We start from the raw sequence: 26737 nt of genomic DNA on the forward strand, positions 1-26737 counted from the left end.
GGAGCTGAATGAAGAAAGGCCCGTTGACACCGAGCCAAGTGGTTCGTTGTTATCCTGCCGAAGTGGTCTACACACGGCCCATTGTTTTAGCCTTTTGCTGCCTAAGCAGTTTTATAAAGAGTGATTCCTCACCCGGTACACACGGACATACTCGTACACACACACACACACACACACATACACACACACACATACATACAGTCACAGCCTTCTATACGCTCTCACTTTCATTTCAAGCCATACGTGCTGCTAGTCTTCAATTTCTCGAATAAGTAAAGTAAATGTGGCATAAAAAGTTCATTACGAAGAAAATTCCGTTCCGCAAAACTTTTAGTCACAAGCAGCTGAGACGAAACGGCGTGACAGTGAGATGTGCACTCAACGCACTCGATGTCTTTTTTCTGCAACAGGGAATTAAACACCTCCGCGTCTACAAGGGAGTGTATCACTGCACCGGTGCCACCGTATCAGTAACATACACTGAAGTGGGGGGGGGGGAGATACTCGGTGAAACACACTCGCTGTATGACACGGAACGCACCGCAAACACTTGACGTGAGTAGCCTGGACCTAAGGCTACAGCTCCTACTATGAGGTCGTTCAGTGGTTCAACGCTTGGCTGGAAGTCTTTGGTTTACCACTCGCGCATGTGCATTGTCATGCTTCTCCTGGAATTTCGAAAGATGGCGGACAATTGACGCATCATCCCATGCATTTTCTATGATTTAACACTGCGTTTAACGTTTAGGGTTTAGGGTTCCTTCTTGTTGCCGACTCCAGTTAACTTTTTTTTTTTCAAAATTAAGAATATATTGGTTTAAAAAACAAAACAAATCATCACTCAATCTTTACAACGTCAACGTAGGTACCCCTCCGCTTTTTATTTAAATGGCTGCAGCTGCCAGAGGAAACATGAATGGGTATCTACTGTACAACCAATCATAGTTGAGATCTGTTATCGTGTTGTGGCCGTTCAAACGCGGCCGCAACCCTAACTCCCAGCTGTCCTATCGATAAAGGCCCCAGTGGATAGATTAAATAGAAACATTTTGAAAAGATTTAGATGAAGAAGAACCATTTCTTAATTGCTGCCAAACACTATATAACTTAATACTCATGCAACGGGATGGAGGGGACAGTATGTCTGCTGCTGTCGTGGCATAAGCAGCGCAAGACACAAAAAACACCTTAGGGGCTTTCACACTGGATGTTTACCAGATGCGTCCGTGTTATGTCGTAGAAACAGCACATTATTATGGAGCCATGAGCCAGTTTGAGGATGTCTCGTCTTTCTTCCCCTCGGTCCGTGTCACCTGGCCTGCTGTAAAAATCAAACCCGAAGCCTTTGTAATCGCTCCCCCACCGGCGCGACGCAAGCGCCCGGAGCTCCTGTGCTCGGCTGCCAAGCCCGGCGGCTGCAGCTCCAGACCATCGGAAGCGCCGGGGGAGGCCCACAAGACCACAAGTCATTTATGTGAGCACCTCTCAATACATGTGCGGGGACGTCGTAGACGTGCGGTTTGCTGCCAAATCCCTTCAGGGGGACTATATGTGGAGTCCTATAGTTAAGTTTAGCGGCCCCCCAGGTTTTGCGTTCGCCATTCCCCCGTGCGCTGCTCGCTGGGGGAGAGTTTGACATCCATCACACACCGTGGTCGCATGAGAAAATGAGCAATGATGGTGTATGTAGAGAAAAGGCACCGTTGAAATGGGACTTGGCACATTTTTGTCTGCTCTGTTTTGTGTATCTTTGCATGCCACTACTTAATATATGCATAAGAAGTCACGCACGATGTGACTGATTTGGGTCAAAGAAGTGAGTAATAAATTCAGCTCGCATAAGTGCACGTGCACGTGCGAGTGTGTGTGTGTGTGTGTGTGATGTGTTCGCGTCTGCCGTTGGCAGAATATTTCCGAGCTCATGGGCATGTTTCGTAAGTGGACGGTCCAAATTTTTTGGCAGTGTGTGTCATGTACACAGATTTGCTGGCAGGGGCATGAATATGACAGTTTTGTTGTTGTTTTTTTTTGAAAGGGGTTAGACAAACGGAAAAAAAGTTGTCAGCAGTCTGCATGTCAGTATCAACACTCTGTCCGTAAATATCCCGAAACTCGAGACGTGTTGTGTTCAACACAGACGTTACTGTTGGCAGAGGCGGTCTGTCTGGCGGACGTTCTTATCAAAGACGTTTATAGTCTGCGGGGGGGTTTCCTTCACTGTCTACCTGCGGGAGTACACAAATCCTATGATTCAGAGGTTTACTGAAATATAACAATATTTTCTTGTGTTGAGGAAGAAAGTGCCTGCCACAGAAGCTGCGAAGACGTCGCGCTGCGGGGCAGAAATGGTGTCAGTCACAGACGGAAGTATATAACGTGATATTTATAAAATATGCAGGATCGCATAGTCGAGATCGTGCCGGCATAAATTATCTAGCATTTTCAAGTAGGGGTGGGCCATGTTGATACGATCCTCTGTCACAGTGTATGTACTGTCATATTACGTAGTGAATATCTAGAGATTCAATTGAGAAGCTGTTTATATGAAGACCCAGGTCTTTGCTGTTATCCCGAGGGTTTTACACAACCACAGATTCAAGGGATTTTGGAGTCGATCTCAAGAAAGACCCCAAGAAAATCCTACCTAACCCATCTCATCTTTACAATGAGATTTCAATAAACTTTATTTCGGGCTGCAACCAAGCCCAAAACCCCCAAGATGATGTTTTGTTTTGTCCACACACCAAAGAGATTTAGTTCACTGTCACAGAGGAGCAAAGAAACCAGAACATATTCACATTTAAGAAGCTGAAATTAGAGAATTTTGACTTTCACGAATCATAGAAACTACTTGAACCGATTTATCGATTTATTAAAATAGTTGGCGATTCATTTAGTAGCCGATTATTAAATGATTAACTGCTGCAACTCTGACTTTATCATACCAGCCACAGTATTTTATAGGTGTCCCTGTATGTTTCTGCGTGACTATGTGTTTTCCCTAAAACCTGCGGCTACCCACACAGATTGTAACTTCTCTCTCTGGTTCTGCACCGAGCCTTTTATTTGCATGATGACCACGACCGTCCATTCTGGCCATTTGCATCCCTCTGAATGGCTGCTATGTGAACAAAGGGCTTCACTTTACATTCATGCAGACGTATGTATTTCCTTACAGCGCCACAGTTGTGTTGCATGTTGTCATTGTTAATGAGAGGCAAAGGAGACGTGTCAGTCCTGGAAGTGGGGCATCGGTATGTTTGTCCGTACCGAGTCTCGGCACCGAACCTCTCGTAGGTGTAGTTGTTTGTTGTTCGAAAATGAGCCGAGGCTGCTACTTGTGTCCGGGCAATGTCTGTCCACGTCATGAGTCACAAGTAAGCCCATGTGAGAACACAGCAGACGAATCTCTGGATAATTCACAGTTAGCAAGTGGTCGTGTCCTGACTCCTGCCTCCCGCTGCTCTACTAAGATGCCAGAGAGTATTCCAGAAATGTCCCTGTTGTCGTGAACGCGTCTTGACTCCAACGACATGCTCAGCCGGTTATATAAATGCAAACGCAAAATAATTACAATTTTTTTTCTAAATGTTTGTGTTTTCTGCAGGTCCATCATGACAGACTTGTACTACCTCAGCCAGGCGGACGGAGTGGGCGAGTGGAGAGTGAAGGAGGCTAAAGACCTGTCGGATCTGGTCCAGAACAGAATCACCTACCTACAGGTGACTACAGACGCACCTGTTGCTTTGCCAACTGGCCCACACACACACACACACGCATGGAACCATACACAAACATGAATGTTTCCCTCACACACACAAACGCAAATATGCTATTCTAGGACATATTTCACACTTGCGCTTCTCATTTGCATCATCCATAAATGTCTGCATCAGTTTCCTCGAGGAGGAGCAGGTGAGGGGTGTGATAGCAAGATCTGACGTGCAGGATTCTCCCTGCTTGTCAGCGGTTTAGTGACAGACACACACAAACACACACACACACACACACACACACACACACTGTAGATGCAAATCCAGGACTGGAAGAATGACAGATCGGCAGACACGCGTCTGCACTCAAACACATGCAAGTACTAACCCAGGGCCTAGGTGGACGCACTTGTGTTTACGGCGCCGCAAACAACCCGAGGCCCAGGGCCCGTCCGCTCGGCCCCTCCCGGCAGCCCGCTCCCCGGTTCTGGTGCTGCTCGGGTGGGAGTGGGGGGGGGGGGGGGGGGGGGGGGGGGGGGCAAGCGTGGCCCTGCAGCACCGGGCCCTGCAGCATTAATGAGCCGGTGTGTTTGATGAAGAGGACCCAGTCAGTCTGGCGGGGCGGAGACAGCACCGCTAACAGCTGCTGTCACCACCACTGAGGGATCACACCGCTCCACCAGCTGCCATCACTAATTCATCAAACACACACACACACACAGATGGATTCACCCAAACCTATGCAAGGAATTGACGCACACACACACACACACACACACACACACACATGTTCCGCCACAAGATTGATGCTCATGCTTGTACGCAAAGAGATGCTCTGTGTGTGTGTGTGTGTGTGTGTGTGTGTGTGTGTGTGTGTGTGTGTGTGTGTGTGTGTGTGTGTGTGTGTGTGTGTGTGTGTGTGCGTGCGTGCGTGCGTGCGTGCGTGCGTGCGTGCGTGCGTGCGTGCGTGCGTGCGTGCGTGCGTGCGTGCGTGCGTGCGTGCGTGCGTGCGTGCGTCTCACTATCTCAGTCACTCAGTCACTCACACACCTATATGAACACACACACTGACAGACTCCTCCCTCCTGTCCTGCTGCCTCTGCCGCCCACACCAGCCTCTCCCTTCGTTCCCGGTTTAACTAACTCCATCTCTGCATCCGCTCCATCTGTCCACCGACGACACTCAGTCAACATGGCCGCCGTCTTCAGCTGGTTTGTCTGTTGGTCGTGCTTTTCATCTATTTTCGGACGAGATCGCCGCTCGTCACTCAACAAGTGTGTCCGGGTACTTGAAAGCCGCAATGATCAGTACCTTTGTAATTAACAATGAAGCCCACGTTTACTTGTCTGTGAAAGAGGTTAGGCCCCAACTCAGGGTCCGGGACGCGGTCTACAGCCAAATACACGTGGAGCGAGAGGCCCTCGTCTTCCGCATCCCGTCAGGTGAAAACCTGTGACTCTGATCCAGCCGATGGGAAACGGACGACTCAGCCGGTATAACAGTGAAATCTGCGGTAAATGGAGGCAATTAAAGGACGCAGAAGATTAACTGGCTGCTAACTGAGAAAAAGAATCGCCAGCAGCTAGAACACGAAGTGGGGTTTGATCGCCCGCACGTGGTGTTCTGTTTTTTTCACTCAAACTTATAATGAGCCGCTGGATTTACTGTAAAACTGCGACGCGGAGAAGCGAAGCAGAGATTCACCTGAACGAAAAAATGTCGCGCGGTGTTTCATTTCAACGTCCGGGGCAATTACCTGAGCTGGACATGACTATTGTTCCTCTGCGCTCGTTCGGAGACAGATTCCCCCTCACAGCACCAACAACATCATCCGTGGTCGTCTCTCTCTCTCTTCGGAAAATTGAAATTCTCCGCAAGTGGCCTATACTGTGCGCGTCACCCTCAAAAGAAGCGCAGCATTTGCGACGGACACTTAACCCGCGTTTTTTTTTCCCGGCGCGGTGCTCGGAGGGGCTGCCTCCTTTTTGTGCGCGCGCGTCCGCCGTCATTGTCCACCGCGTCCCTCGGCGACCACGTCTGAGTCAGTCCAGCCTCGTGGTCATCAGCGCCGCGTGACGCCGGCGCCCCGGACCGCCCGTGCAACCATCTCATCGCGGACGTAGTAGAGGCCCAGACTTGTGTGGACAGGAAAACGAGCTCTGTCCCTTTTTTTGTCCCGAGTGCCACTGAGGATGATCAGCACATTCGGGTGGGTTCCACCTGCGGGGCTGGTTGTGTGGCCTGTCCTGTCGCCACGCGGTGCTGTTCTCCGGTCATGTTGCTGAACAGCAGCGGAGGTAAACAGTTCTCAGCTCCTCTCCTCTCGCGCCTTTCTTTTATTTTTATTCCTCTCATTTCCTCCCATTGCTCCACTTTTTCCTCTCTCTCTCTCTCTCTCATTTCCTTTCTGGATTTAAAAAAAAAAAAGAGATCCTCTCCTCCGTTATCCTCTTCGCTTCCCTTCTCTTTCTTCCTCCTCCTCCTCCTCCTCCTCTTCCTCTCCCCCTCTCCTGCCGGTGTGAGATAGGCGGCGTTCACCGGTGGGTGCCGGGCGGCCTGATTACTGTGAACTATTCCACAGCTGCAGCGGCCCTAATGAGGAAAACACTCCCATCAGCCCGTAATTGCTGTTTAGGAAGCCGGTTGGCACGCGAGCGTTCGCGCGAGTCACTCAGACTGGCTGCCGAGCGAATCGCGAACCCAACGCAGCGTGTGTCACTCTGCTGGTTTCACGCAAAAAAAAGAAAGAAAAAGAAAGAAAGAGAGAGAGAGAGAGAGCCTTGTTTTCTCCCCCCACAGCGTCTCTCGTTTGGTATGAGACACTGTTACATGATATTGCAGCTAATTTGTGGAGAAAATAGTTGGGGGAGAGGAAGTGAGGGGAAAGGGAGAAAATGATGAGAATGAGCGTAAAAAGAAGAAAATGAAAACGGGCAGTGAAAAGGGAAATAATAAGAGAAGGCGACACATTTACGGTGATTTGTTTTCCACTCAAGACTTAAATCTTTAAGAGCTGCTCACAGATATGTTTATAGGCCTACGACAGAGAAATCCTTATGCTGTCTGTGGGTTAATCTCAAAACGAGCTGCGGAACCCAACATTTTATTTTATTGAAGAAACGTGTCGCCCGTTTATACTTTTTTTTTTTTTTATAGTGTCTAGACGAAAATGGCAAAATAAAACGACATCAGGGTTTTTGGGGGGGCTATACATACAGACAGGTGGATTTAAAAAAATAAATAAATCGATGAATATAGAGCCGTTTTATCCTCTTAAAAGACGCTAAGAGAGGAATTCTCAAGCACATCACGGAGAGGGGAAAAAAGGGACCAGGCAGGTGGGGGGAGAATAGGACTGAACAGGTAGCGCGGAATTAGAGTGAAGTGGAGAGTGAGACGGACAGACAAAGGGAACAAAGAAAACAATATCAGCCATGTGTTATTACAAAGTCAGCGAGCGGGGCTCTGAGAGATACAAGACGAAGGTCAAGCAATAAAAAAAGATGTTGAAACATGGTTTCCTCTCCTCCTCCTCCTCCTCCTAGAACCCCCCAGACTGCAGTAAGGCGAGGAAGCTGGTGTGCAACATCAACAAGGGCTGCGGTTACGGCTGCCAGCTCCACCACGTGGTCTACTGCTTCATGATCGCCTACGGCACCGAGCGCACGCTCATCCTCGAGTCGCACAACTGGCGCTACGCCCCCGGCGGCTGGGAGACCGTCTTCCTGCCCGTCAGTAACACCTGCTCCGACCGCTCCGGGGCCACCACCGGACACTGGTCAGGTGGGTGCACGCGCACACACACACACACACACACACACACACCATCGCTGCTGTGACCCCCGGAACACAGTCGGCTTGCTGCCTGCTCCAGTCGTGATTTGTTGCTTGATAAACAAATAAGCCCTCGTTATCCCGGCTTTAAGGAACAGGGTTCAGCCAGGCCTCTGGTTTGTGCCGCCGCAGCGAAAAAGGAGGGGTGTGAATTTTCCCTGGCTAAGCAGGACTCTGCAATTTTTCTGCTAAAAGCACTTTATTGGCAGCGACTGGCGCAGCAGCGGGCTCCTGCTCGGAGGTTTTCGTTGCCAACGAATGCCTTGCGACTGGATTTCAGTAAACAGCCCACTCCTCTCTGACCCGCGGTGGGTTCCCTCTCGTCGTCTCGCCGGTGGCGACCGAGGCGCTGCCCACCATTTCTTGTCCCAGGCTTTTTTGATTCGTTATTTTTTCCCGAATAGGGAGAATATCCTTGGCTGACCAGAAATGTGTTTTAAACGATTATGACAAAGTCTTAACTGCTGCAGGTTCCTTTAGATGGTTCAGGCTCAGGTTGGAGCACAGACTGACTCCCCACCTTCAAAGCTGGTATTGTGTAAACTTCACACTGCCGGAAAAAAAATCCACTTTGACATGAATAGTGCTGAATGTTAAAATCCTCCTGAAATCTAATTTGGCCAAACCTCTGAAACATGACGCACGTGCTTCATATCAATTTAAAACAGTGAAATCAAATATAAGTATTCAGCATTCAGGACCAAATCTGAAAGTAAATTGTGGGTTTCTATTATTTTGTCCAGCCCACTTATGTCAGTAAGGTGCAGCTGAATAGCAAAAAACACTTCAGCATAAAACGCAGCACAGCTGAATCAATTCCTCTCTGAAGCAATTTCAATAAAATAACCTTGATGAACGCAGGATATGTTGCAGACTACATTTGTTGTCACTGGATGATCCTCAACGATTACAAATGAGTAAGACATGTTGTGGAAGTGTGTGTGAAAATTTGAAGGAGAGCGCGAGTCGTGCATGGGGTGAATATTATCCAACCACCCCCCCCCCCCCCGCAAAAACATTAACATGAGGCCCCTGACCCGACCTGTCACCCGTGATTACACACACACAATCACTCACATCAGATGGGTTTTATCATTTACTGCGCAGTTTAAACATGCAGAAACGCCAATTCAAAATCATAATCGACCACGCTGCCGCGCGGCGCGCTGACATTTAGCGTCCTGCTGTGCAGAAAACGGAGCACGTCGACAGTCACTCACTGTAAAGTGTTGATGCACGAGCCCAGCGGCTCGGCTCGCTCCGCGGGATAACGAGGGGTTATTTGATTATCACCCTTCGTCGTTGACAGCCGGCGTCCATGCGGACGTGAAGGGGTCAGAGGCCATCACAATAAAAACGAGTCCTTTGCAGGTGACAGGAAGCTGATGAGGTGGTGAATATGCAGCGGAATCAATTTCATTTCAGATTTTTTTCAGGGGGGGAAACAACCACTGCCGCCTGCATTCACTTTATTTTTACCCGTGAAATTATATGAATACATATATATATATATATATATATATATATATTTATTTATTTATTTTTTTGTTTTTAGTTTTTTTCGTTATATGACTAGGTGCAGGACTTTGGCCTGTACACTGGTCGGGTAGCCCAGCGTAGCCAGTAGAGCTGCAACAGTTAATCGGTTAGTAATCCGCTACTAAATTATTCGCCAACTGTTTTGATAATCGATTAATCGGTTCACGTAGTTTTTATGAAAAAACAAGTGAAAATTCTCTGATTTTAAGCTTCTTAAATGTGAATATTTTCTGGTTCCTTTGCTCCTCTATGACAGTATACCGAGTATCTTTGGTGTGTGGACAACACAAAAACATCATCTTGGGGGTTTGGGAAACACGATCGACATTTTTCACCATTTTATGAACCACACAAAATAATTGACAGATTAATCGATAGTGAAAATAATTAGTCTGGGACCTCTCGGTTCATTTTCGAGGCGTTGCCACCGGACGCAGAGCAAAAAGCCTTCCGGACGCCACTGGATAGACCTACAACCAATGAGAGCATCGAATCGTGACCTCTGTTTCGGATTTCTGCTGGTCGGAAATCGAGAAGAGCTCCCGGAATTCATCTGGGTCCCAGGCTACCGGTCGTGTCCAGCCTGAAAAGACCCGGGGGCTGGAGTCAGGGCAATGCTGCTGTATGTGTAGGGTGCCATGACTTTTGAGAACACAAGCTCGTGGGTCGTGAAATTGCACTTTCCTATAGTGGGAAAGGAGCCACGGCTTGTGCTGCAGGGGGAGTGGAAACAGTTTGAACCATAGTGGGGTGTTGCCTCTGTGCCAAAGTCTGGGCTGGAGGGAGTTCCTCCTGGAGAGGCTGCTGCCTGGGGACCTCATCGTTCTGCGTTGGGGATTTCAATTCTCCCACGGGTAATGGTGGGAAGAAGAAAAAGAAAAGCCTGCGGGGAGAGGATTCGGAGGAAGGGCCTGAGCTGAACCGGAATGGTATTTATTTTGAGTCACGCTGCGACGCGGCTCCGGGGGGACGGCGATGTTGGTCTGACGGACGGTCGATCAGCCGGCCCGCCACTTTTACGACTGAAATAACTCAGCAGCTGTGAGACCGACCGCCATGGAATCTGGTGCAGGCGTTCATGTCTTCCTGATTTTTATAATAACTCTCGGTTTCACCTATAATTTCCTTTTAGTGTTCATGAAGATTTTACGCACGCACACCGACAAAGCTAATGACATATACATCAAACTCAGCCGTTCTTTATGTTGGTATAACATTTTACCTGCAGACATGTTGTCCTTCACTAGACTCACCAGAATGGCTCTCGACACTCTGTTATTCATGTGTCGGGGCTGCAACTGACGATTATCTTCATTATCGATGAGTCTCGATTTTGTTTGGTCCATAAAATGTCATGTGATGTTTTGTCCGCACACCAAAAGATATTCAGTCTACTGTCACAGGGGAGCAAAGAAACCAGAAAATATTCACATTTAAGAAGCTAAAATCAGAGAATTTTGACTAAAAAACTACTTTTTTTTACCAATGAATCGATAATCGAAATAGTTTGCGATCAATCTAGTTGTCGATGACTAATCGATGAACTGTTGCAGCTCTGTTTACGTGTTCGATTATAATCCTGCACCTCCGATCGACTGTTCATCAGGAGCACCGTGTTCGAGCCTGAGGTACAGTAGGTCACGTGTACACCAGGCAGGTGCCAAAGATCAATGTGCTTGTTTGGAGTAAATGGATTTCCCCCCCCCCACACACACACACACACACACACACACACACACACACACACACTAATGCTAGGGCAGCAGAATCATGTGTGAATAAACCGGCAGAAAGAGGAAATTAATTGAAACTGTGATTAATGTGATGGTCCGAAACCCAAAGCAGTTGTAATGGAGATGGCGATGATTTGGAGGTACCAACCTCTCCCCTCTCCCCTCTCCCTCTCTCGCCTCCCTTCCTCGTTGCTTTCTCTCGCCCTCTTTGCTGCATCCTCTCCGCTCCCTCGCTCTCTCTCATCTTTCTCATACCGTTTGCGTTTGACTCGTGCTCTCCTGGGCTTCTCCCTCCTTATCTCCCGCCTTTCCCGGGCGCCTTCCCTGCGCTATTCTCCTGCCTTTCATGTGTCCTTTTCCCACTATCTAATGTCTCTCTCTTCCCCTCTCTCCCCGGCGTCTTGCAAACCGCCTCCTATAGATCCATATAATGCCATCTGGGGGCCGCTCGTGGCCAACAGCCATGCTCACACGCGAAGCGACCACAGCTTGTCTTTCTGGAGGTCCTGCATTCTTTTTTTGGGGCCTCGCCCCGTGGTCCTTCCTGTTCTTTTCTCTTTACGGTGCAGTCGAGAACACTCCCCGGGGTACGGGATCTCACAAAGGGGCACGCTGATACCCCCGGAATTAATGATTGGACATACATTGTATATCTCGCTAATTAAGTGGAAGGGGTTTGTCCTTCCCAGGGGAATTAGCGTGTTTGAATGTGGTGAATACTGATCTCTTGAAGTGAGCACCTCGCGTGCGGATGGGAGATGGCCTCACGTGATGAAGGGCGCTGCGTAGAGGTCGAACGGCGGCGACCTTTTGCACATTCGGGACACCGTCGTGTCCCCGACCGTCGTCTGTGGTCGCCATGCGCACACTGCCCCCAGGGGATCCATACTGAGCCAATTCGCTGTGTCTGTGTAGGAAATTGACCGCGTTGGTAATTTATGGCGCGGCCCCAGCAGACTCCGCTTTTACCTCTTTACACGGTTAGCCCACTTTCTATTACGTGTTCCCCCCCCCGAGGAGAGTGAGACGTTGATAGGCAGAGAGAGGGAGGGAGGGTGCACGGTGTATGCGTCTGTGACAGGGAACCTTCTCTGCCTGGGAAACGCATATACTGTATAGCTTTGGGGGGAAATCAAAGATAGTGATGAAGTCATTATGGGACCTACTGATTTTCCTTCCCGCGAACAGGAAATGGAAAATACAAAAAGAAAATCCACATCAAAGTAATCATATTACTTGCTTTTTGCCTGGAAAAAAAAAGTTGTACGGTGAAGTTACTGGAGAGGAAGAAAGATTTATAATGGAGATTCTGTCCCTCCTGTAGTTAGGAGTATATTATTTTTTCGTCTTTGTCTCCGTGCAGCAGTCTATGAGAAAATGATTCTACTTCTCACTTGATTTATAACGTCAGTAAACATTTTCCTGAGGAGTTTAAGGTCTCAATCTCTCGTTTCAAGTCTCCGTCAATACAGCGCCATGTTCATTTTGTAAAACGATGGTCCCATTCAGAGCGAAATAGACAATAAAGCACCGCGTGCAGTGGGGCCGTGGATACCTCGTGATTGACAGCTGGTACCGTCCAATGGGTGCACGGTTGCACTTGCCGTGCCCGAGCTCTCGGTCAGGCCAAAATTCTAAACTCGAGATTTCCAAAACGGCCGCTCACAAACCAGTGGGTGTCGTCACGGTGCCACTTGGCTGACACCAAAACTTTATTAGATTATGTAATTGGAATATTGATGAAGGTTAACCCACCTTGTTGTTTTGTTGTAGAGTTTGTTGTTTTGTTGTAGAGTTTTGCAGCAGAGTCAAAAGGTCTCAAATTTTAAAAGCAAAGTTTGTATGAACAGTAAGCGACTGAGATTAGAAAGCCTGAAAAAAATAAAAAAGCACTAAATTTAAATTTGCCAACGTTTTGATTTTAATTGGGAACCACAAAAAAAACATATCTGAACAGATGTTCAGTGCCTTCTTTATTTATTTTTGCCCTTGACAGTTTTTGATTGTCAGTGCTTTGGACACATTCCTGTCAGCATCAAAATACAGTAATGAGTTCCGACACCCCAGCCTTCACTTGTCTGTCCGGCCCCACTGTTGCGTTTTGCTCATTTACTTAAACCCCCCTTTTTTTTTTTTTAAGTTTAATGGGCAACACGAGAGAGCTCGGTGCCAAAACTCAGGCCCTGGACCAAATTCTGAACACACACACCGGGGGGAAACGCGTCTTTTTGTGGAACAATGGTCCGTTGATCAAAGCGCTAATTTGCCAAAGAGAGGGTATTCCTTTGAGGTCCTCTGCAGAGATATTACTGCCTTATGAGTGAGCCGGAGAGCTGCAGGAGAAACATAATGTTCCCTGCCATGTAAAGCCCTGGAACAGGAGTTCTCTTCAGTTCACAAACTCAATCTCAAATGTATTACAATTTTGAGAAGCTCCTTTTTTTTTTTCCTTCTCTCAGTTTCTCCAGTTTCGTGACAACGTTAATATGACAGATGTAGTAGGCGGCATATGGATCATGGGCTTTAAAAAAAAAAAGCAGGAATTCTGCGTCAGTGGCAGAGCAGACCCATACAGTATGTGTGCTTCACGTCATGATGCATCCAGGAAAATACATGCAGAGGCTTTTTGGAGTTGAGATGAAATTTTAGAGGAGGCTTTGTGATCTAATTAAGTAGCTGTGGGAGGAAGACACACTGAGCGTCTGTACGTTTGTTCCAAGAAGTGCAGGCCTCTCGAAATATGCCCGTTCCCCCTTATGTGGATCATGCCAATGCTGTTATATAAGCAAAGACGGGCCTGGGAATATCTTTTCTGTTCAATATTTAATGCCTCCACCAATTTATATTCAGTTCATGCTCCAGTGTACACACACACACACACACACACACACACACACACACACACACACACACACACACACACACACACACACACACACTAAAGCCTCTGTTTCTGTCCTTGTTTTTGACATGTTGTTTTTTTATAGACCCTCTTTCCATGAAAGGCCAATTTTTAATGACTCACTTTGGCGTTTATTTCGGAAGTGTGTTGTTGTTGTTGTTGTTGTTGTTGTTGTGGTGGTGGAGGTTTTGTTTGCGGCTGTATTAGGGGGCCGGTCTGCGGCAGTTAGAGCAGCCACTTTGGTCCCACGGAAGAACACGGGGCCTCCAACTTATTTTAACGCAAATCAGGGGTTTTTAATAGCAACGGACGAAAATAAGAAGAAGAAATAAAATAAAAGCTCCTCCGGTTTGAAGACCGAAAGAGAGCGAAGGTTGCGTCTGCCAGGCATATCCCTTCTGGTGAGATGAGATTAGCTGGGTTTTCTTTGTGTGCGTGTGTGTGTGTGTGTGTGTGCGTGTGTGTGTGTGTGTGTGTGTGTGTGAGAATGCACGTTTCGACTGTATTTCCTGTCGGTGCGGTAAGTGCATGTTTTCATGCTTGAGTGCGCGTGTTTTTTCCGCCTTTGTTCACACACGCAGGTGTGCGCGTACATGCACATGTATGGACAGAGTTGGCTTTGATGTGTCGGCGAGGTCCGGCGACTGCTGCCCCGGGAGGTGACCTTCGTATTCAACCCTGCTCAGCCCTCTGCCCGGGGCTGACGGGGGCCAATGCCAGACCAGCTCCGCCACAACTCTCCTCCCCGACACAGCCGTGATTGAAAGGAGCTTATACTTTTGGCCTCTAGGCAACGACGAGCAAAGAGCAGCTGTCAGTCACAAACACTGGACTCTCGCGGGTTTTTATATTTATGCCGGAGCTGAACCGCGATAACCCACTGACATGGCACACGGCAATAACATGGTGGCATCTATAACATATCACATGATATCACAGTAAACATACAGTACACATGTGTACGTTACGCCCTTCGTTTGACTGATCAGGAACTTTTAGACCTTAGACTCAATATACTGTTCCAAACATTGAAATAATTGATGTAATAAAATAAGCTACAGTGCAAATCAACCGATAATCCTGTTCGTGAAACAAGGTGTGAACCTGTGTGTGTATGTGTGAAACAGAGAGGAAAATAAAAATAAACTTTTTTCTTCACCAGTGTGAGCATCTGCAGCTTTGTACCAGTTGCAAATGGAAAATCTTTGTGTTTTGATCCGTGCAAAATAAGAAATATGAATTCAACATTTTTGGCTCTGGGAAACTGTGACGAGTGTTTTTTTCCCCATTTCACTGGTTTCCCACATTTGTATAGACCAAGCAATCGACGAATAGACCAAAATATCATCGTTAGTTACAGCCCCGAAAGTTGAATGTGGAGCGTCTCATTCCGTTTTTCCCGCCCCTGTAGGAGAGGCCCACGACAAGGACGTCCAGGTCGTGGAGTTGCCCATAGTGGACAGTCTCCACCCGCGGCCCCCCTACCTGCCGCTGGCCATCCCCGAGGACCTGGCCCCGCGCCTGCACCGCCTGCACGGCGACCCCTCCGTCTGGTGGGTGTCCCAGTTTGTCAAGTACCTGGTGCGCCCCCAGGCGTGGCTGGAGAAGGAGATCCAGCAGACCACCGCCAAGCTGGGCTTCAAGCACCCCATCATCGGGTGAGAACGCTCGGATATCACTTTTCAGTGTATGTGGGTGTGTGTGTGTGTGTGTGTGTGTGTGTGTGGTTATGGGCACTTCAGTTTCTATAGCATTTCTCTACATTGTAAGTTTCCAAAGTGCTTCACAATCAAACCGAAGCAGAAGGCACAGGAGGAGGAAAACAAGGAGGCAGCCGCGAGGCGTGCGAGGGAACACAAACGCAGCTCTGGGTGAGGTTAATACGAGGTTAATACAATAGTATTTAAAGTAACTCAATTTTGACGGCGGCGTTTTGTTTGGTTAATTTTCCACACTCTTGTTTATGCTTGGGAGGCATTTTGGCTTTTCATTACTTCACAGCTTTTACACTCACGCAGCTCGTATTCATGCAAATCATCTTGTTGAAAGAAACTTCTTCACCGTTGTTTTTTTTTTCTAATAGCGCAGGCCTGATACGTCTGATTCTGCCCTGTTTTTTAATAAATGTGCCCGTGATGGGCTTATTTATTTTTGGGGGGTTTGTGTGTTTCCAGTCAAATCCAAACATTATACGCTGACGACCTTTTTATATTAGCAGTTGTGTCGCCACACACTAAAAGCATCACTCGTTCTTTTTAAAGCGGTAAATCCGAATCCAGAAACGGACGGAGAAGTTCTCCAGACATTCGTGACCGCATGGACGACGAATAGCCCCGATATTATTATCTTCCATCGTCTCTGTCAATTCAAAGGATGGCTTTACGCAATACTATTTTTTATCGTCAACAAATCCCAAGAAGAAACCAAAAAAAACAACAATGAATTTTATTTTACACCGTCTGCGCTGCCGGCGCCTGTTGTAGCTGTTCCCTCTGTGCCATCGACCTCCATTGTTGTCAAAGGCTTATTAAAAAGAGAAGAGAACATCAATGAGCCGCAGCGTCGCACTCGGGGACGTGTTCCTTCATTACAGGGAACATGGGCTTTGTAGTTTATTTTGAGTGTAACCCAAATACGCCACGCTGGTACCATAAACACCACGCTGTGATTAATCTGCATCAAAACATGGTCTAAAAAAAAAAAAGAACAATCTGCGTCAAATGAGCGTTTTCACACCTGAAAGTCCCGGAACCAAGGTTCACGTCTTACATTTGATTCCGGTTCGTTTTGGCTTCACGCTGCGATTTCGGTACCAACGGTTCATTTTGGCTTCCCTTCCGCTTCTTTTTCTTCTTCTGTTGTTTGATGCAGTCTCGACATCCTGCAATTTGTTCCAAAAAAAGTGTTTTTTAACACGGCAAACAAACCCAACCATGGTTCGCTTTGATCCGGACCGAGACGACCTCTTTTTGTCGTACTAAATTTCCGTCCATGCTTATTTTGATCCGAACCAAACTGAAAAGCTGGAAAGTCTGTACCAAAAAAGGTAGTCATACCAAACAAGGTAGTCGCACCAAACAAGGTAGTAGTACCAAACAAGGTAGTCGTACCAAACAAGGTAGTCACACCAAACAAGGTAGTAGTACCAAACAAGGTTGTCGTACCAAACAAGGTAGTCGTACCAAACAAGGTAGTCGCACCAAACAAGGTAGTAGTACCAAACAAGGTAGTCGTACCAAACAAGGTAGTCACACCAAACAAGGTAGTAGTACCAAACAAGGTAGTCGTACCAAACAAGGTAGTCGCACCAAACAAGGTAGTCGCACCAAACAAGGTAGTCGTACCGTAGTCGTACCAAACAAGGTAGTCACACCAAACAAGGTAGTAGTACCAAACAAGGTAGTCGTACCAAACAAGGTAGTCGCACCAAACAAGGTAGTAGTACCAAACAAGGTAGTCGCACCAAACAAGGTAGTCGCACCAAACAAGGTAGTAGTACCAAACAAGGTAGTCGCGAAAGCGCCGTAAGTTACTTAAGGTAGGCTACCAATATTTTAGAATTAAACAATTCATCGGAAACCTTATCCATCTTAAATTGGCACAAATGGGCCGTCGGTTAGATCACTGGGCAGCGACGCGGCCCAACGCCCGCGGGGCTTGAGTCCTCCTGCGGCGGCCCTGGGTTCAACCCTGGCCCTTTGCTGCGTGTCTCCCCCACTCTCTCCCCCCTTTCACAATGAACTGTCCTGTCAACGAAGGCTTGAAAATGCCCCAAAAATATCTTTAAGTGGCCACAAACAGTTTCTACAGACAGTTCCTGCATTGCGAGACGGAATAACACATATTCCGTCCACGGGTTGTCGTGTGTCATCGGTTGTCGTGATCTTCTGGGCACCACGCGTGTCTGTGCAAAATCTCATGGCAAACCCTTCGACAGTTGTCCAATATTTTAGTCTCTGGATGTAAGTGGTCGGCTGATCAACCACTCTACAGCAGCCACGCCGCGACGGCTTTGAGAATCCACGTTGCAAGACGGGATGGTTTCCTCTATCCTTACATCTCGAGTACACCTCCAAGATACCGTTCATGAAAACCTGTCACAAATAGTGCACATTAGATATTATAGCGATCCCTTTAAATATGCCATCACTAGCTATTATTTTACCCTTTGATATAAAAGCCCTCGGCTGCTCAAGAGTCGCGGCGTCTCCAGAGACTCGGCAGCGCTCGTGCCTTCTTGCGTCCCGCGCGGCGTAATTGGACAGAGCTTCCTCCGTGTGAGTCGCCCAGTTCCCACGAGGGGCCACTCTTTGTGGAAATGTATGCGGCCGCTGAAATTTTATTTTTTTTGATCTGGTCTTACTCTCCTCCGAATGACGCGCAGCCCGTCCTGAAATGGTACAGTGTGTCATTCCTCCCGGCTTCGAAAAAGACTCGGCAAATGATTCTCTCCAGTTGTTTTAACCTGCCTGGTCGAGCGGACGGGAGAGGATTCACCATATTCGGGACAAACCACACGATGGCTGACTTTCAGGTGGTTTCGCTGAGATCGTGTCAAACTCCTGCGTCATCCCACGAGGCTACTGTAACTCCACCCGCCTGGTGGAGGGAGTAGTTTAAAAACAAAAAGGCTAAGAATTATTTTCTTATAGTTGGTGAAGGGCCGCCTTGTGTCACACTGTCCCCCACCTCGTGGATCTCCCATCCACGTGTCTCAGCCCCCGTAGCTCTTCTGTTTCTCACCTTCTTCTTCTGCATGTCGCCGCGAGGCCATCGCCGCTGCTCTGCCTCTGTCGGCCCCGTCCCGCTCGGCTCGCTCCTCTCTCTCTCTTGCTACGTTCTCCGTCGCTCTCCCTCCTCTCAGATGCTCCTCCCTTTGGTTTTCACCTCTCTTCCTTTCATCACCTGAGCAGCTGTCATATCTTTCTCCCACTCCTCTTTGACTCCCTGCCCCCCCCCCCCTCTTCTTTTATTATTCTCTGTTGGTTTTTTTTTTCTGTGATTCATCCCAAGTTTTTTTTTCAATCTCCTCGTCCTCTCACATCCTCTCCTTTTTTGATCGTTCCTGCGTCCCTGATTTGTTCGTACTGCTCCCCAGATTTTTAACATTTTTATATTTCACACTCACCTCTCCCTCACGTCCCCGCGGGGGGGTGGGGGGGCAATCTGTACCCGCAATTCTCTTGCTCTCATAGTTTCGAACTCATCTTTGTAACTCTTCTTTGTGTTTCACACACACACACACACACACGTACATATATATATATATATATGTATATATATATATATATATATATATGCACAACCCTTTTCCCCCTTCATATCACTGGGGGAAGGGTTATTGAAATCAAGCACTGGGTAGAACAAAGTTTTTATCCCCTTTTCCCTTTCCTCCTCAGCACTGTGGGGGAAGTCAAAATGTGTGTGTGTGTGTGTGTGTGTGTGTGTGTGTGTGTGTGTGTGTGTGTGTGTGTGTGTGTGTGTGTGTGTGTGTGTGTGTGTGTGTGTGTGTGTGTGTGTGTGTGTGTGTGTTTATGGAGAAGGGGGGTGAGGGGGGGAAAGTGGGATTGAAAGAGATCCATAGCCTTGCCTCGGTGCAAGAAAGAGGCAGGAGGGTGGCCGTGGTGGGAGATGCAGTTCCCTCAGGACGCGAGCTGCAGAAAGGCGGGACGCCACCGACTAAAAGCCAACTATCAGCCAGCTCCATCCTGCCTAGTGCTGCCTAATGGAGGCAAAGAAAGAAGAAAAATAAGCTGCTGCTGTTACTTCTTCTACATAAATCTCTTGTCACATGTCTCATTCTTTATGGGTTCATGATATAACATATTTTTTTTGGGTGGGGGAAATCACAGAATGCGTTGATGCAAGACACAGGTTGACAAAAGGGCGTCCTAGTAGAATGTGGGTCTAATTCTTCATTAAGAAATTCAAATTTTGAACCAGAATATCCTTTCTTTTCTCACCTGGGGGCGACTCCGGTGCAGAATTAGCAGCTAATTTTCCTCTTCTCACCATTTTTTTTTTTTTTTTTTTACTCCCTTCTGTTGATATAATTAAGACGACGAGACGTTCTAATTTCTGCTCATTGTTCGAGCGCCTGTTTTCACGACGTGGCAAAAAAAAAAAAAAAGCTGACATAGAACAGATTTGGTTGCCCGTGAAACCGAAAATAGGGTCCGGATATAATCCATAGTTTGCCTTTCACGTGGGCCGGACGCAGCAGGATATTGTCCGAGAAAGGCCTGCAATGAGTGTTTTTCTCTAAGGAACTAAGGCTCATAACATGAATTTACAATTGGCTGAATACATCGGTTGAGAGACTGAACTATGTATTAGTGCATGTATTGTATAGTAGTCAGTATGGTGCAACCCCCATGATAATATGACAGCAGAAATCCAAATGCTGATTGGAAGTTGCAGCCCGGAGCCTCGGAGCCTATAGAGTCACTGCTGCGTGCGGCGCTGACGGGCCGCCGTCAAAACCCACCAATCATTTATTCAGTCTATACGCCTTCTGTCGCAATCTGCCAGACTCAGCACTGCGTCCGGCGTGGGCGTGTGTGACGCCTTCTAATGTACGCTTCCACGCCCACCGCGGGGATCGCTCATGCCTCCGCCGGCGCAGTGCGACCGGGGAGAAGAGAAACGGGCGGAAAGGATGGAAAAGCCCCGAGTGGAGACGTCTGTCCGCTCACAGAGACAGGGACTGAGTGGAGGACTCCGACGCCCTCCCGACACCTCCTCTTCTCTCCTTCACTCTGTGGGTTCTTACGTGTCACAGAAATAAGAGGGTCCATTTCTCTGCCGAGCCCCCCCCCCCCAGCAGCCACTGATCGATCTCTGGCAAGTGGTAGGAAGTGGGCGCGGGGCGTTTGTTCTCTTCCTCTGAACCTTTCACTCTCTCCTTTTCATACTTCCACCTCTCTGCGAAACAGCTAGAGGCGTCCTGGATGTGAGAGAAACTGCTTCAACCCCCCCCCCCCCCCAAAAAAAGAAAAGAAACAAAGACAACAGGGAAAATCCTGAAGGGGACGGAGTCAAAAAGAATATTCTTCTCGGCCGAGGATGAGCCAGTGGAGCTGCTCCGTGGTCAGCCGTAGAGAACAAGGTGAACTGGGTTCTCGCTCCCAGGTGGAATGAACGTGGAGCCAGAGGACGGACAGTCAATCTCCCCCTCGCCAGTTGAAGCCGACCCCCCACCCACCCCCGCGATTGCGACTCTGTGCTGTTTCCAAGCTGTGCTCCTTTTCGCCTCCTCGCGTGTGCAGCCGGCGACGGCGCTCGCTCTTTGTCCTCGCTCGCCGGAAGCGATGACAAGGACGCCGGGAAGAGAGAACGTTTCCCCGTGCCGTCCATCGCTCTGCCTTCGCCACATTTCTCAAACTCCGTCGCTGTTTGTCTTTTTTTTTCCTTTTTGTCTTTTGTGCCGTTATTGTTTGCCTCGCGTTTGTGGCGACAATGGAGAGGTTCCCGAAAAAAAACCTGCCGTTTCCGGGGAAAGTGCCGCTCCTGTTGATGATTTCGCTTTGAAAGAAAAGTACGATTTGCTTTGAAATGTTGTGTCGCCGGACGGGAATTCACAGCCATTGTCAAAATCCCTGTTCACAGTTGGTTCCGAAGGGGCCATCAGTGTTGTTATTCATTTGTCAGCAATCACTCCTTTTTTTCTCCTCAACTTGTTGTGATCAATTTGTGAAATCAAATGCCCGAGGACATCCGTCAAACTGTGTTCTCTTGTTGCACAGGCAGGCATCTGCATTCTGTGTCTGAGAGCAAGTTTCATATTTTCGAATCGATGGCTTCTGTCTCATTTGTGTGTGTGTGTGTGTGTGTGTGTGTGTGTGTGTGTGTGTGTGTGTGTGTGTGTGTGTGTGTGTGTGTGTGTGTGTGTGTGTGTGTGTGTGTGTGTGTGTGTGTGTGTGTGTGTGTGTGTGTGTGTGTGTGTGTGTGTGTGTGTGTGTGTGTCTGCAGAGTCCACGTGAGGAGGACGGACAAAGTGGGGACGGAGGCGGCCTTCCACCCCATCGAGGAGTACATGCTCCACGTGGAGGAGCAGTTCCAACATCTGGCCCGACGCGTCCACATCGACAAGAAGCGAGTTTACCTGGCAACCGACGACCCCTCGCTGCTGCAGGAGGCTAAGACCAAGTCAGTGTGTGTGTGTGTGTGTGTGTGTGTGTGTGATCTACAAATGTGTTGATGTTTGATGACAATGACGTTAGAGTAAGTTGTGCAAATTCTCAGGCAAAGGGACAAATGTCAATCAAAATTAGTAGTCAGTAGTTATTATGATTATGAATCCAACACAAAAAAAACTTGAATTATAATAATGGCTGTTTTTTCAATGTTTTCCATTCTATGCTCATGTCAGAAATAAAATAAAAATATCAGTCCATGAATTTCATTTCCCCAAAATGTAAACAAATATAAAACAGGACTCACGCTGCTGCGCACAGTAATATCAACTGTATCCATAGCAACAATATACTTTCTGTTCCTTGTAAAAGTTTGTTTTTAGCAAAGTGAAGACTTTAATTGTGACATTGTCTAAAATACTAACATAACGAAGTGTAATACAGTAACGTCCTGTTCTTAAAAAATGTAAATTAAAATGGAATTTGGTCTTTGGTCCATTTATTATTTTTCTATTTTCTATTTGAGTATAAAATTGAAGGATGAAAAACAAACTCATTTTATCATTTTTTGTGTTGGATTCCTAAATTAATGACAAAATAGCATTTTTCTTTTTTTTCTTCTGATTTTTGATTCCCAGTTAAATATGAAAACAACAAATGACACGCTGATCATGTTGGTGTCTAACCATATTGATAGTTTTACCTTCTCACGTCTACTGTGACCTATCTGTCCCTCCCAGGTATCCAGAATACGAGTTCATCAGCGATAACTCCATCTCGTGGTCGGCAGGCCTTCACAACCGCTACACCGAGAACTCGCTGCGAGGAGTCATCCTCGACATCCACTTCCTGTCCCAGACTGACTTCCTGGTGTGCACTTTCTCCTCACAGGTCGGTCCACTCGCCAACAACCACTCGTATTTTCAAAGACGACATGAACATGGAAATGGTATTTTGATGACGTTCTTTTAGCTTGAAACTGAAAGCGAAGTTGGATTTGATGTCGGGATGAAAGCAGCCCGAGCTAGTGGGGGGAGCAGATTTTTGATGTGCGTTCGCTCGGAGACTAGAAAGCAATAGAATCAATATGTTATAATAAGTAGATTAAAAAACTGTTATAAAAGCAAAAGATTTTCTTTCATTAGGGGCATTTATGTTTAACTACACTTCTATTGTATGTAGATATTGTCATGCGGCTTCCATAAAATCCCCAAAAGTCAATTTCCTTTGTCCAATTAGAGCTAAATTGTTAGTTTGATAAAGAAAGAAAACATCGTTGCACAAGGTCCACTTACTGTACATTAGCTGGTGCTTTCAGTCACATCTCATGGTCTTCATCAGAGGATGGAGTTTGCCTTATTGTCGCAGGGATCAGTCGCCATCACATGACCCAGCTTTCTTTTTTCTTTTTTTTTTACTGCTTCAGGGCCGTTCACTGTGGTTTTTGTCTTTTACCTTTTAACTTTCAACTGTATTTTAGGGGGGGGCATTTTTGTGCTTTCGCCATTCATGAACTTTTTTGACATCGCCTCCAACGTTGTGTTCACACCGGACGCGAGTAACTGAGTTTGGTCGCAGGAACATTCGTGCTTATTGGCGTCATTCGCGCAAATATTTTCCCGTTCTTCCTTCCAAAAAACCTCCTCTGACCAAACACACACACACACACACACACACACACACACACACTCACACACTCACGAAGAGACAGACAGGAATGCCGACGGGACGCGTCAAAGCGTCACACCACCTTTACTGTACTGTACGGCTGCTGTGACAAATGAATTTCCCCACTGAGGATTAATAAAGTCCTCCAACTATCCACCACAGTGGAACGCTGCTCCACCGACTTCAGACCAGGTTTTTGTCGGGTTTGTCGTAAAAAAAACCACTTCCCTGTGCCTCAAGCTAACAATGTGCCAAGGGATTTTTAAGACCAGCAGACGAGCCCAAGTTAATTTTCTATTTATACGACAAAAAAAAATAAAAATGTACAACCAGCAAAGAGACTTGTGTCGGACATGAGGCTGCTCAATGCAAAAGACCCGAATTACAGTCTATGAAAAATAGAATAACTAAATTCCGGTGATAACCATTCATTTAATAGCTCACTTTTAAAAAGCAGTTAAACTACGGTTAACAGTTGATCTGGTCAAATAATAACACCTTGATTATGGATCATAAACGAGGCTATAGAAAACTAAAATCAGGTCAAAGCTTGGAACCACCACGACAGCTTTCGACACTACAGTGGCGTTGGTTGTCCGTTCTTCGGATCATTGCGGCTGCGTGTGTCATGACGTGACGCTGACGGACTTCCTGCCACAAGTAATTGTAAGCCGCATAGTTCCTGTTCACTCTCTGGGACTTATTAGTGCCCTTCGAGGATCTAACCGGAGCGAGTAGCTTCGCACATCTGTACCCCTCTTTAACCCAGACCGAAATGAAATGCGTACGTCTCGCAGCGAGACGTCCTTTTGTCCCTCTCCCCGAGTGTTTGCGCGCTTCTACAGTGAATTCCTTTTACATTTATCGATTCGAAAAATCTGAAAACCAATCCCCGCCTTCTTCTTCCCCCGCCTCAGGTCTGCCGCGTGGCCTACGAGATCATGCAGACGCTGCATCCGGACGCCTCGTCCTTCTTCTACTCCCTGGACGACATCTACTACTTCGGCGGACAGAACGCCCACAACCAGATCGCCGTCTACCCGCACCAGCCGCGCAACGGCGAGGACATCCCGCTGGAGCCCGGCGACGTGATCGGCGTGGCCGGCAACCACTGGGACGGCTACTCCAAGGGCATCAACCGCAAGCTGGGCCGCACCGGCCTCTACCCCTCCTACAAGGTCAAGGAGAAGATCGAGACCGTGAAGTACCCCATGTACCCCGAGGCGGACAAACTGCTCACCGCTCAGAAGAAGTAAAAAAAAAAAAAAATCATAAAAAGAAGAAAAGAGAAGAAGTAATACAAAGGAGAAAAAAATTATGTTTTAAAAATAAAGGCACGACGAGGAGCGAGGAGAAAACACGCAGACTCCGATTCCAGGGAAGGAGGCTGCTTTTGTACAGAGGAGAGCGACAGAGAGAGAGAGAGAGAGAGACATACTTAGTGCGCTAAGCTGGGAAGAAAAGAAAAGGCCTGCACCCAGGGGGGACAGGAATGAGAATGCACTCTGTGTGTTTCTGCGTGTGTCTGAGTGTGTGTGTGTGTGTGTGTGTGTGTGTGTGTGTGTGTGTGTGTGTGTGTGTGTGTGTGTGTGTCAGTGAGTGCGTGCACTTGTGTAAAAATGCCTGTGCATATGTCAGGTCATGGACGACTTGCCGACCCCTACCACTACTCCTCCCCCGCCCCGCCCCGCCCCCTCGACGTGGGGGTCTGTAGAGACGTAGACGTTGAACATTGATTTTAAGTAAAAGCGGAGAAAGAGCAATTCAAATCTACAACACATCCGACCAAGCTCGCTCGCTCGCTCGCTCGCTCTCTCGCCGTGACGGAGGCTGGGGACTACTGGACGGACGACGGCCGCGGCCTGGAGAGAGCGAAGCTTCCAATCCGGGGGGGGAGAGGAAGAAAAATGACGAACTGGAAAAGAAAAAATGACAAATGACAAACTGGAAAAGAACAAAAAAAGAGAGAGAAAAAAGGTGTTTTTGATTTTTATTTAAAATTATTTTCACTGGTTTTGATTCTAATCTTGCCTTTGTTTTTTTTCTTTGTCTCCTGTTTTATTGTTTACTGAATGTACTGTACTTCTTGCCATGCTCACCGCTGCCCCCCCCCCCCGCCCCCTCCCTCTCTGTTCCCCCTCCTCTTCCTCACTGTGCTTCCTCCATCTTGTCTCTACATGTGCAATTAATTTTAAAATACCATACTGTGCTTTTATCGAGTGTTTTTTAAACGGTCTTATTTTTTGTGTGTATGGGGCTTGTGCATTGTATACTGTACAGTGTGTGTGTGTGTGTGTGTGTGTGTGTGTGTGTGTGAGGATGGATGAATGCGTGTGTGTGATCAAGTGTGCCTGTGTGAATTGTTAAAGTCTAAGGGGCCATGTCACAACCTGGTGCCTGGTTGTGTGTGTGTGTGTGTGTGTGTGTGTGTGTGTGTGTGTGTGTGTGTGTGTGTGTGTGCGTGCGTGCGTGCGTGTTTTTATTTACGGCTTTTCCTCCTGACTGTACAGTGTTTGTGTGGCCAGCGGGAGACTGGCGGTGACAGTGGGTAACTGTCCCCCCCCCCAGCACTTGGAACAATGGTTCTCTCCAGTCATCGACCCTCTCGTGAACAACGATTTGGTGGAGTGCGGTGACCTCGCGCACACACACGCACACACACACACACACACACACATGCACACACACGCACACAGATACAGGAGCCGTCCCGGGGCTCACCGAAAGCACTCCACCGAGATAAATGTCTCTTCTGTCCTTTGTTTGTTTCGTTTCTTCTTCTTCTTTCTTTCTTTCTTTTTTTTACTTTGCTGTTTAAAAAGGAAAAGAAAATGAGGTAAAAAAAATAAAATATATATGCCTATGTTTTAGAAATGATGATATCAAATCTCAGAACCCCCATCATGAAGGCTTTTTTCATAACTTATGTTCTCGGGCATTGTCTTTGATAACCACAGATCGAATAAACATGAGAAACCAACACGGCGATTTCTTCTCTCCCCCCCCTTCGGTCTGATTCTGTTGTTCACCATCTGCTCCTCCGTCGCTCGCCGGGCGACACCTGCTTATTCAATCAGGCAAGAAAAAATGCTTCATATACATCACACACACACACACACACACACACACTTTATTTACATATTTTCAGGAGTCCATTTCCTGAAGGGGCGTCCATCTATCGTAAAAGTCATTACTTGGAAGTTCATCCTTTT

The 26737-nt window shown here is 47.4% G+C and overlaps 1 protein-coding gene across 4 annotated transcripts in view; it reads left to right on the forward strand.

The window, feature by feature from the left end:
* fut8b (fucosyltransferase 8b (alpha (1,6) fucosyltransferase)) overlaps window positions 1–26505 on the forward strand; it is an 82359-nt gene extending 55854 nt beyond the window's left edge. For all 4 annotated transcript variants that reach the window (XM_035617067.2, XM_035617066.2, XM_035617069.2 and 1 more), the window contains 6 exons: window positions 3608–3722; window positions 7260–7497; window positions 15134–15380; window positions 21694–21870; window positions 22598–22748; window positions 24443–26505. In XM_035617067.2, the coding sequence (XP_035472960.1) occupies window positions 3608–3722; window positions 7260–7497; window positions 15134–15380; window positions 21694–21870; window positions 22598–22748; window positions 24443–24781 (1267 nt within the window). In that variant the 3' untranslated portion in view covers window positions 24782–26505. The remainder of the gene's footprint in view (window positions 1–3607; window positions 3723–7259; window positions 7498–15133; window positions 15381–21693; window positions 21871–22597; window positions 22749–24442) is intronic.
* Window positions 26506–26737: the final 232 nt, after the last annotated feature.

This window comes from Scophthalmus maximus, chromosome 18 (assembly GCF_022379125.1).
Source record: "Scophthalmus maximus strain ysfricsl-2021 chromosome 18, ASM2237912v1, whole genome shotgun sequence".
NCBI classification, from domain to species: Eukaryota; Metazoa; Chordata; class Actinopteri; order Pleuronectiformes; family Scophthalmidae; genus Scophthalmus; species Scophthalmus maximus.